The sequence below is a fragment of the Garra rufa genome, chromosome 1, assembly GCF_049309525.1.
Source record: "Garra rufa chromosome 1, GarRuf1.0, whole genome shotgun sequence".
NCBI classification, from domain to species: domain Eukaryota; kingdom Metazoa; phylum Chordata; class Actinopteri; order Cypriniformes; family Cyprinidae; genus Garra; species Garra rufa.
Genome location: NC_133361.1, coordinates 67,394,561 through 67,406,681, shown reverse-complemented (window position 1 = coordinate 67,406,681; position 12,121 = coordinate 67,394,561). Strand labels below are relative to the sequence as shown.

At 36.1% G+C, this 12,121-nt stretch overlaps 2 protein-coding genes across 2 annotated transcripts in view; one reads left to right on the top strand and one right to left on the bottom strand.

The window, feature by feature from the left end:
- The window catches only part of LOC141338423 (uncharacterized), an 82,606-nt gene that overhangs the window by 56,577 nt on the left and 13,908 nt on the right, over positions 1-12,121 (top strand). The window lies entirely within an intron of this gene.
- Positions 2,370-10,446, bottom strand: LOC141338399 (uncharacterized). Its single transcript, XM_073843938.1, has 2 exons — positions 9,980-10,446; positions 2,370-4,279 (listed from the first exon to the last, which is right to left on the bottom strand). The coding sequence occupies exons 1-2, from the start codon at positions 10,236-10,238 to the stop codon at positions 2,781-2,783; spliced, it is 1,758 nt and encodes a 585-aa protein (XP_073700039.1). The 5' UTR covers positions 10,239-10,446; the 3' UTR covers positions 2,370-2,780.

Below are 12,121 nucleotides of genomic sequence, written 5' to 3'. Positions count from 1 at the left end.
TCAATACGAGGGTTAATTAAGTGATTGATGGTTGTTCAGGTCTAAGCAATTGCACATATTGCTATAAACTTGGGACTTCATATTTTCATTCCTTTAAACTCATTCTTTGCTCACTTTCTCTTTCTGCAACCTGTGTGAATGTGTGTTTATGTTAGATTAGTTTTTATGTGTTAGGTTTATCCAATAAAATCATATTTTTATTAGAAAAGATAAGTATCTTGTCTTTTGTGCGTACAAGTTAATGTCTTAAACTGCTGATTTTGCTACTGTGCTAATATATAGTGTTTCACTATATTCTGGATAGTAATATCTATTGCAGAGTTTCTGTTACACGACTTGTTTAATGAATCGCGGGTCGACTCTGGAACAGCCGTAAAACAGCGATTCTGTTCAAATTCCCTATTGAATCATATTTGATTCCCTTTGAGCTAAATTATATGTATTAATCCCTTTTACAGTGACCTGCATGCTGTCAGTGCATCCCACATGCATCCAGTTTGCATTGGATGGATCTAGAGTGGTGTTGCGTCCGATTGCAGCATATACGCCTAAAGTCTCATCAGGGAAATTTAATGCTCTACCATTTGAGCTGCCCGCTCTGTCAAACCTCTCTATTGATTCTGAGGAGGACAGAAAGCTGCATGCGTTATGCCCTGTGCGGGCTCTCAGTGCATATGTGGAGCAGACACGGGTCAGACATGCAGATCAGCTGTTTGTGTGTTTTGCCAACCTGGTTCGGGGGAGACCGCTGTGTAAGCAACGCCTTTCACATTGGATTGTGGAGGCGATTTCTATTGCATACAGAATTAGGGGTTTGCCCCTACCTACGGTGGTGTGCGCACACTCGACAAGGCATGGTTACGTCATGGGCGTTATTCAGAGGAGTGTCTGTAGAGGACGTCTGTGTGGCAGCTAATTGGGCGTCACTGCGTGCAAAATGTTTACTGACTGTGTTTTGGAAAGTAAGAAATGCACCAGTAAAACTTTAATGCCACATTTCTAACTTTGTGTTAGAACTGTGCAAATTAAATCCACAAGAAGAAAAGAAGGGTGGGCTACCCCATGTTCCAATGCAACCAGCCAATCACAGCATGGAAAGGGAGAAGTGGCAAATTCTAATCTCATCGGAAAGGTTTAAGGTTTCCTTTTCAAAAGACACTCTTTGTTCTGAGTCTGCTACCTGCGAAGGAAGGGACACTAACAGAGCAACAAAGTACTGAGTCTGCTCAGCAAGGGTGAGGCGCTAACAGATACATTCTCGTACTGAGGGCACTGTAGGATGCTGATCTCCTGGAGCACCAAAGCGTCACAAGATCTGGAACACGCAGATGTGGCCCAGGTCTAGGTGCTGAAGGCCCTTAGCTTGGAACAAAGGTACCTGAAGTGAAGTTTTGCTCTCTGGAGCTTAACATTGTTGCAAATGTCTGTTTGTCTTCTGCCTCTCTAGGCTAGAGATCTTGGACCAGAACTTGGTCTCTCTTGGATGAAGACTCAGGACATGCTGCATCTGTTGTTGTCTCGCTGGACGAAGACTCTGTTCGTGGAAAATATCTCTTTCCTCACAGGCTGGAGGCTCAGATTATGGTCGTATCTGTTGCTGGAGACTTGAAGCGTGGAATGTTGGTACCTGTCTCTGGTACCTGTGGCATGGTGTAGTCCACCATTCTTTCCTCTTGTGGAAGTAATTTGAATTGTCCAAACACAAAGTTAGAAAAGTGTCAATAATGTTTTACAGGTGCATTTCTCACTTTCCAAAACAAACAGAAAACATTTGGTCATGTAATTAACAGCTGAGTTTGTGTAAGATGTTGCACTACACATCGCTGTCAGTGAGAATACTTATTTCTGTGAATAAGTATATAGTGTGTGTGTTGTGGTTTGCACTAGTTTGAGTGGATCTTCATGATCTCTTTTGGGATCAGGGAGCAGGTGAGAAAGAGGGAAACTGGGATTTGTAGTGTAGTAAGGCAGACGGTTGACTGGAAATGGGGGACAGCAGCTGGTGAGACAGGTGACTGTGACACACACATTAAAGAAAATAGTCTGGCCCCTCTGGCATTAGCCAGAATGTCATGCCTATATCCACTTGGAACTGAAAAGCCACCCCTCCTTTGAAATTCACTCCCCCCGCATCTCCCCATATAGGCCTATGTATATCTCTCAATGTGCAATATTACGACTCGTCGGTTGTTGTATATACTTTTATGATGATACTGTACAGTCTGTAGTCTCTAGTCTCATATTTTTTTTCTAACACCAGTCAGGAGTAATGTTCCTCATTTCATTGTATGCAGAAAAATAAAGGCAATAAAGGCTTTTAACTTAATTCCATTTAAAAACTTTATTTAGATATTTAAAACAAAGCCTAAAACATTATGGCTTTCAACTATTAAAGATAAAAAAAAAATTTTCTTATGCAAATACAATCAGTTGACCATAAATGGTGTTAATAAAATATAAAAGTGAAGATAATGTATGAATAAAAAGATAACATTTAATAATGACTAAAAGCAAAATGATCATTAACTACTGAAAGAAAAAGTGAAAACTAATGAGATTGATCTCTCTCCTACTAATTTATAAGTAGGGATGGGTATACGTTTACATGCTAGAGCACTATGTGTAAATCCACCAGAGATATTGACAAAAAAAGCAACTGATTGTTTTTGCATGTCTGTGTTTATGCAGATGATTGAACAAAATGCTTCCCACATGCAGTGCAATGATACGGTTATTTTCCAGTGTGGATCCTCTCATGTATTTTCCGATATGATGACTGGTTAAATTTCTTGTTGCAGTGTGAACACATAAGGTTTCTCTCCAGTGTGGATCTTCTCATGTGTTTTCAAATGTTCTGACCGACGAAATCTCTTGTTGCAGTGTGAACACTCATAAGGTTTCTCTCCAGTGTGGATCATCTCATGTCTTTTCAAATGTACTGACCGACTAAATCTCTTGTTGCAGTGTGAACACTCATAAGGTTTCTCTCCAGTGTGGATCATCTCATGCATTTTCAAATTTACTGACTGACTAAATCTCTTGTTGCAGTGTGAACACTCATAAGGTTTCTCTCCAGTGTGGATCATCTCATGTGTTTTCAAATTTACTGACCGACTAAATCTCTTGTTGCAGTGTGAACACTCATAAGGTTTCTCTCCAGTGTGGATCATCTCATGTCTTTTCAAATGTACTGACCGACTAAATCTCTTGTTGCAGTGTGAACACTCATAAGGGTTCTCTCCAGTGTGGATCATCTCATGCATTTTCAAATTTACTAACTGACTAAATCTCTTGTTGCAGTGTGAACACTCATAAGGTTTCTCTCCAGTGTGGATCATCTCATGTGTTTTCAAATTTACTGACCGACTAAATCTCTTGTTGCAGTGTGAACACTCATAAGGTTTCTCTCCAGTGTGGATCATCTCATGTGTCTTTAAATGTACTGACCGACTAAATCTCTTGTTGCAGTGTGAACACTCATAAGGTTTCTCCCCAGTGTGGATCCTCTCGTGTATTTTCAGATATGATGACTGAATAAATCTCTTGTTGCAGTGTGAACACTTATAAGGTTTCTCTCCAGTGTGGATCATCTCATGCGTTTTCAAATGTACTGACTGACTAAAACTCTTTTTGCAGTGTGAACATGTATACGATTTCTCTCTAGTGTGGATCATCTCATGTATTTTCAGGTCTCCTGATTTACTGAATATCTTGTTACACTGTGAACACTCATAAGTGTGGATCCTCTTATGCAGTTTTAAATAAGTTACTGAAGTAGAAATCTTTTCACACTTGGAACACATGGATTCTCTCACACCAGTATTTATATTCTCATATACTTGCAAACTTTGTAGACACCAAAAACTCTTTCCACACAAATGACATGAATGTGGCTTCACCTTTGTATGAACTTTCAAGTGATTCCTCAGACCTGAAACCGCTAAATACACTTTACCACATTGATCACATGTGTGCTGCTTCTCTCTAGTGTGGATGTTCATGTGCTCCTTAAAGCTTGGTGAGCATGAAAAACTCTTCCCACATTGATCACAAGTAAATGTTTTTTCTCCAGTATGAATTCTCATGTGACGCTCAAGACCTGTTTTTCTAGTGAAACTCTTTCCACAATGAGTGCAGGTGGAACATTTCTCTGCTCTTCTTTTATTTAAATATTTCTGTTTGGCTTGAGAGCAACTCAAAGGTTTTTCTCCATTTTTGGAATATTTTTTCTCCTCAACTTGACTTGATTCTTCATTTTCCTCTTTTTCTTGAATCAAATCTGAAATAAAAAGTAAAAAGGGTTCATTTTCAGTAACTTGTTATAAGCTTAAAAACATGAACAAACTAGCATTTGAGAGCAGTGCCAATAAGTCCTACAGATGGTGTCGCCATAAGCAGATTTGGTAGAGCTGGTGTGTGGGATATCAATAACAAAGATAATTTAAAGGGGTCATATGATGCGGTTTCCTTTGGAGTGTTACAAGCTGTTTGTGCATTAGATAAGATTTGTGAAGCTGCAAAGCTTAAATTCTCAAAACCAAAGAGATATTTATTATGAAAGTTAAGACTCAGCCACACCTCCCTAAATTGGCTCGTTCAAACCCCCCCACTTGTCCACAACACGGCGTGAGTAGATTAGCGTAACACATCCCATAAAAATATGAATATGAAAAGAAATAAGGCGCAACTTCACCGGATGTAGTAGTGTTGCAGCGCCATGTTGTGGAGACGCAGTGCATTTCATTCCAAAAGCAAACATTCTTTGTTTGGCCTTTCAAATGAGGACACAACTATAAAACAGTGTTTTAAGTTATATTTGGGTCAATACGTGATGCCCCCTTTTTCTGACCGGGTTAATTTTATTTTGCAGAAAAAACTAAAAAATACATAATTTCTCATCTACTTGTTATACCTTCTTCACCTACTAAACCACTCTAACTTCTCCAAATTTTTAAGTTTTTCATCATTTTCTGCTGTCCGAAGAGTCAAAACATCATATTGAGTGACTGTCCATTTTGTTAGGACAACTGGTTTAAAAACACTTAAAATCAACTTAAATATATTCCTTTTCCTAGTTGGCATAATTTCAAACATGTTTTACATCCATTGACAAAACTGTAAAGCATTTGCACATATGTTTCTATCATAATATACAAATGAATGTTGTTCGAATTATGTTGATTCTATCCATATCAACCGGGGCGACCTTCAACAAACGACAATTTTACATCTCAAGGATGGGATATTGCATCAGCCAGACACAAGTGAAGATCCCCTGGAAACAACTGTAAGGTAACTCAGTCTCTCTCATATAGTAAGAAAAATAAGTTTTTAACTGCTGTAATGTCATAGTCACTTTTGGTCATCATGTGGGGCGACCACCCCAAAACTGTGAATTATAATTTTTTTCCCACAAATCTATATTTTGATGATAAATTTGATAGTGGCATGTCACTAGAGGAAGGTAGTTTGGTTTCTGAGGCTAACTGTTAGCCTGTTATACTTGAGTGAACTTGAAAACATCATATGGGGTGACCGAGTATTATGTGGGGCGACCACTGCTGAGTGTTTTAAATGATAGATATAGGTCCTGTATTTGTAGTTTTCATATTATATACATCAATTATATACGTGGAGTTAATTGTTTAAGCGTAATTATTTGTATATTTTATCTTTTTTTCTAAATTCAGCCATTTTACATTCATTTTATAGGGATTAACATTTATTTTTAGTTGTAGTACAATCCTACAGGAACATTTTAAAATATATACAGAATGACATTCCATTTATGTAACTATACATGCATTATTCATTTTAAACAAGTTTTAACCTGTTTTACCTATTTCCTAGATGGCACGATTAACAAGCAAAGAGAAGACTGCTCGTCATAGACAGAAAGTCCACTCCGACCCTGCAACAAGAGCAGAGTATCTTGCAAGGAAAAGAGAGAGGTAAAGAAAAAAAGCTTCTATAGCAGTGTGCTAGAGTCACTAGAGCTACAGAAAGTTGGAGACCAGGGTAGATCAAATAAACGGTTTAGACTGTATGCTACAATGAGCTATTAAACATTGGTCACCTAAATTGTTCTCATCAAGCTGGACAACTTTCTAAATTAAACTTATTAGCTACGACCAACAGGAAGCCAGATATTTTGATTTTAATGTGGATTTTGCGAAAAATTAGGCTGTAAACAAATTCATACTCATCATAAGAGCAACATGCTGTTCACATCAAACTTTATCAACATGAAGAGAAGATTCTGAAGATGCTAAATTGCGAGCATATTTTGGATATCTTTGTGGTTATTTTTTAAAGTGACAGAGAACTAGTCATTCTGAGCAAATGCTGTTAATCTCATAAGTATACAAGGCTTTATGAATTAAAGAAAATTAAAAAAAAAAGAAATCAGAAATCTGCTCTCACTCTGCCTGCTTGTAAGTATGTGTGTTGAGTGTTAGAGTGAGTGTAGGGGGAAGGGTGAAAGGGAGAGAGGGAGAGAGACCATGGAATAATGCTGTTTTGCAGACCATCTTTGAGGAAGAAATACACATTGATGTGGTGTAATCTACATAAATATGAAAATTATACCATTATAAGATGAGTTATATTCATATCGCCTCATTACAATACTCAACTTGTTTTTTAAAGATATTCTGAAAGAATGAAGTGTTTATTTGGCACTTTATTGTCTATTGCTGTATACCCACATGAACTTTGTTCATATTCATGTTAATTCACAGTATATAAACTGTTAAAAGATACAAATTTACATTATAATAATGTATGAATACTTTTTTTAGCTTAATATTAATTAACATTAATAAATGCTATTTAATTATTGTTCACGTTAACTAATATAGTTAATGTTAAGAAATTAAACTGGATGGCAAAATTGTATTGTGTGTATGTGTCTGTGTGTTGAATTAAAGTGCAACCCTTTCAATTCTGTAAACTTCAAATCCAAACTGGTAGAGTGTTACTGTGAATGCATGTGCATTTTCCTGATGCTATCGGGATGGCAACTGCGCAGATGGCAAGGGCCCGTTCGTTGATACTTGCAGCTTTAATTAGGGCCCGAGCACCGATGGTGTGAGGACCCTTTTGGAATTGCTCAGTTTAAATGTTAGTGTCCTTCTGATTTGTTATATTTAAATGCTGAAATGTTATTTGAATAAAAAAAGTTAAATTTTCTTTCGTCTTGAACTCTTGTGTGTACATTTTAACTGAAATTTTTATACCTGTGGTTTTCTTATCATTTGGGGCGACTTATGATAAGAAAGCAATAATTACACTAAATTCATAACCAAATATCCATCAGTTTAGCCTCAAATATTAATCAGTGGTATGCTATTGCTGAATGTGTAATATCTTTATAAATGCTAATTCAGCTTTTTTTGCTTTTAAAGTAAAAATCAGTATTTTAACTGGATTACGAGGTAGACTCTGATATTATAGAATAAACTTGTGAAATAATGTTTTTCAAAAAATGAAAGTGGACTAAAGTTTGTCTTTCTTCAAAAGTTGATCTTACTGATATGTGATCAGCTAGTCTAAATGAAACATAAAAATGTGAATTTTGAGATATATTACGGTCGCCCCAGATGACTTTAAGGCTATGTTTTATTAGTACTGACTTTTCAAACACGAGTTTGCACCTATGCTACAAACGCCTAGTTTATAATGGGTTTTATCATTTCTGTCTCGATGCGCCAAGAAATGGTATCACAACATGGTTAGGGGTGTAACATTTCCAACACACGCTTGAGGTATCCGGCCAATTCCAAAGCATGGATAGCTGACCAATCAGAGAACACCTCGGTTTCCATCAACAGTGAGTTTTGTGAAATTCAAAGCATTTCCGAAAGGTAGGGCAGAGAGTAGCAACAATAATGTACAGTATGTGGAAAATAACATGTTTTTAAACCTCAAACTGCATAAACACATCATCATTTGATGCTAAAAAGTGAATAACAAGTCAACCTTAAGATTACTATTGTTTTGAATGTGTAAGCGCAGTTTCTAAACAATATTACATGTTTATTTCTTGGTAAGACACATTTTACAGCAAAACATTAAATTTGAGTCGGGAGGCATGCAACATTTTAATTTCGTTGAAAAGTTCTTGAATTTCTCTCCAAAAATGTAGAAACCCTGAAACTAATGATGTAACAGCATTGGACATGACTATAGCTAACACTACTGTTTCTGCATCAGCCATGTTTGATCTGTTCATAAAAGAATTCAGTAACACTTTCTTTGAAGCCCATATTTATAATGCATTATAATGGTGCGTTCACACCAGACGCGACTTGCGCGGAAAAAACGCGCTATTCGCGCGTAGTTGAACGCTTGAACATTTGAGTTTACTCGCGTCATTCGCACGTGACATTTTCTTCACAACAGACGCGAATTTGCGTCAGGGGAGGGGCTTCTGCCACTCGTCAGCGGGAAAGTAGTTGTAAAATAGGTGAATGAGCTCAATTTGCCAGCTTTAGCTTGCTTGTAGTCTCAATATATGTATATGTAGGTTAAATTGAGTAAAGAGCGTTTTTTAAAACTAACCAGATTGTCCGACCTCTTCACTCACTTTATTCCTAGCAAGATCCCTTTTATTCCTGTTTCTACTAAAGTCCAAAGATGTATCGTACAGCTCCGAGGAACCACAGACAGCAACGGTGATTTTGTCCGCCATTGTTGTTTCGGATTTCTGCCTCCGTCACTACTAGAGCAAGCTCCTGATTGGTCACCGCGGCGCGGAATTCCGCCGAAGTTCAGATTTTTGAACTTGCGGCAATCGCTTGAAACGCTCAATGCGCGCCGCAGGATGGCTATTCGCGTCTTTGCATTGACTTAACATGTAAATCACTCGCGCTTGCCGCTTCATTCGCGTCCGGTGTGAACGCACCTTAAGGGTATTCTTAAGACACTATAATGAATTCATAGTGCATTATAAAAAAAAAACTTATACTATGTTGTATCATCTCACGAGTTTATAAAACAGTTTTAATGTGTTATAATTTTCATTTATTTGCGGTTACAGCTTATAAGCCTGTGATTATCTCCTCATAGTTATAACACAAGTCTCATATATTACCATGTTACGCATGTCACTTTACTGAAAGCATACAAAGAGCACTTATAAGTAATAATAATAACAATAATATTATCTATCAAAGAGCCAAAAGTTAATGTATCGGATGAATGTGTAACATGACACGTTTGTATTATTAGTTAGATTATTTTGATGGTACCCTTTAGACAGCTTTTGATAAGTAACTATTCAACTGCATGTCAGCTAGCAATAATTATTATTAGTAGTATGCTAAATATATATTCTAATACTGTATTTTGATGGTTGCACAAAAGACAAACTGATATGTAACTTTGCAAGTATGTGAACCTTGTACCTAGCCTAACCTTAACCTAAGTCGAATAATACTAGACTAATAATACTACTAATAAAAGGTAGACCGGGGGGCCCATCATAATAAAATGTAATATAATGTAAAAAAAAAAAAAAAAAATTATATACAAGATATAGTCCATTAAAAATTGCGTAGATTTAATATGCCACCCATCGTGTCTAATAAATAATCATATTCTTAAAAGTTAGAACCCCTAATACTCAAGTACTTTAGTATATTGTAATTGTTATGATTATTCATGAGAACATTTTATAAGATTTTTTTTTTTTTTATGATGGATTCATTACAATGCCTTAGAAATACTTTATAATGTATTATAAATAGGAGCTTCATAGCAAATGTTACCAAAAATTCTGTGCAGAATTTAAATGTTTCTTACTAGATCTGGAAGTGCTTTTGCTGCCCAATCTATACTTTAACAGACTGATCTGCTTTAAAGATTGTTTCTATTACAATTAACTAAATCTAAAGCAGCTTGAAACTCAGTATTAATATAACTTTGAAATAATGTACCACAAACAGTCATTAAAGATGAATGAAGATTAAACACCAACCTCCTTGTTCCTCTTGTTTTATTCTCAAAGGTTCTGGTTCCTCCAGTTTTATTCTCAAAAGTTCTGGTTCCTCTTGTTTTATTCTCAAAGGTTCTGGTTCCTCCAACTTTATTCTCAAAAGTTCTGGTTCCTCTTGTTTTATTCTCAAAGGTTCTGGTTCCTCCAGTTTTTTTCTCAAAAGTTCTGGTTCCTCTTGTTTTATTCTCCAGGTTTTTAGTTCACTGGTGTTCTCCTCACTCTCCACTTTAACAAACTCCATCTTTACAGCAGCAGATCTCAGTTCAGCTCATACTTCTCCAGATATTCCTGCTCGCTTCCAAACCTAGTCACAGCTGTGAGGATGAGAATATTACAAGTATTTACTGACCGAATTCAAAAACTGTATTTTTCTGTTTACAGAAACTACATTTCTCACAGGCTGAACTAAAACCGAATCACAACAAAACAACAGAGAGCAGTGAAACTAATCTTCTTCTTCTTAGGTTTAATGGTGTTTGTCAAACAGAAGTGTGTGTGTTAGTGCCACCCGCTGGACTGGAGTGAGAAGCGCCGAAAGAAGGGAAAATATTACGCTTTGTGTGTCTACAAGGTGCGCTATTTTTTTTCTATTTTTTCTTTAAAAAAGCCGATCTGCTCAAATAAATGAAAATGACTTCAAATTAAGACTCACATCATGGTATTTGATCAGCATCAACAGTCTTTGTCAGTGAATATTAAAGGAGAAAAAAAAGAAAAAAAATATGCTTTCCTACAATATACAAAAAAGTATTTATCCCACAATGCCCCAAACTCTACAGTTTAACTGAGTCCCTACAGGATGGACAAGTAAAAAACATTTGTTTCTAACTTTAGATTGAACAGAAAAATGTGTCTTGATTTCCTTTTCCCATCCTCTCTGCCATTCCTTTATTAAACTTGATTATGACCTTTTCTGCATCTTTAATTGGCAAAAACCATATCAACATATTCAGCTGTTACTCATCTTCCCTTTTAACAGTGAACAGTTCAGTTAATAAATACAAGATACAATACCTGCTCTCTAGAAGTGCATTGATGTTATATTAGAGTTATGATTTTAGTTAAGTTAAAAGTTTTGAAACCAAAATACCTGCAACATCCAGATTAGACCTGTAGTACACTCAGAAGAGAAGATCAGGAGACTCTTGATTGAGATGTTTCTGTGTGTCGCTGCAGTCATCCAGACTGACTAAAGCACTCAATCACTGGAGTTTTAGAAAGATTTCAGGATCGTCATTAGAAGATAAAATATGCAAAGGATGTAAGCAGTTACAGGAATTTTCCCAGATTTTCAGCGACTCTAATCCAATCAGCAGAACTATAGACTCATTATCACAGAGATCAGGGAAAGTCTCACCTTCAGCCTCTGCATTCATATTTAACTCAGATATTGATCAGAAACAAAGACACCAATTAAAGAAATGAGGCAGAAACATCAACAGCCAATAAAGACAAAAGATGACACTTACCATGATTTCACATTCATGTTCACACACTCCTAAAGCTAAATATATTTATTTTAAAATTCTTTAACCTAAGGTACTAAAACAGTTTGTGTTTGGTATTTTCTAAGTACTTCTGGAAAATTTCAGTCAGGTTTTAAGTCCATTCATAGCACTGAGTCTGCTTTACTGACCCTTCACTCCTGACTCTAATGATTTTACACAACTTGTAACTTGGAAATCATGAAAATCCAAATAATGTAGAATATCAAGATTTAATAAACATGTGCAAATACATGTGCAATTCATATTTTTCATAAATAGTAATGAAGTACTACTCACAGTTGACTAAGTTTGGGTATAAATAAAGGCGTATACATTTGCCTTTATGTGTAAAGAATCTTGAAGAATTAAGTTTATATAATCACTATTTGTACTTTCAAAAAATAAATATTTACTTTTTAACACAGGTACATTAAGCAATTTGGTAAGGCACTCAAAATCCTCTTTTCCAAATTTATGATTGGATATTTACTATTTATTATCATTTCATTATCATTGTCATATTTCACAACTCTACGGAGCGGTAAACGAGGAGATGAGGAAATTCAGGAGTGAACTTAAAACTTAAAAGACATTCACTTGGAGGATGTAAGACATCAGAGGAGAAAACCACAAACAG

Bases quoted from the DNA above. Each gene is read 5' to 3' on its own strand.
- LOC141338399 (XM_073843938.1), bottom strand. From the start codon at position 10,238: ATGGAGTTTGTTAAAGTGGAGAGTGAGGAGAACACCAGTGAACTAAAA. The intron at 4,280-9,979 runs GTTGGTGTTTAA...TTTTTATTTCAG, and splicing joins AAAACAAGAGGAACAAGGAG to ATTTGATTCAAGAAAAAGAG.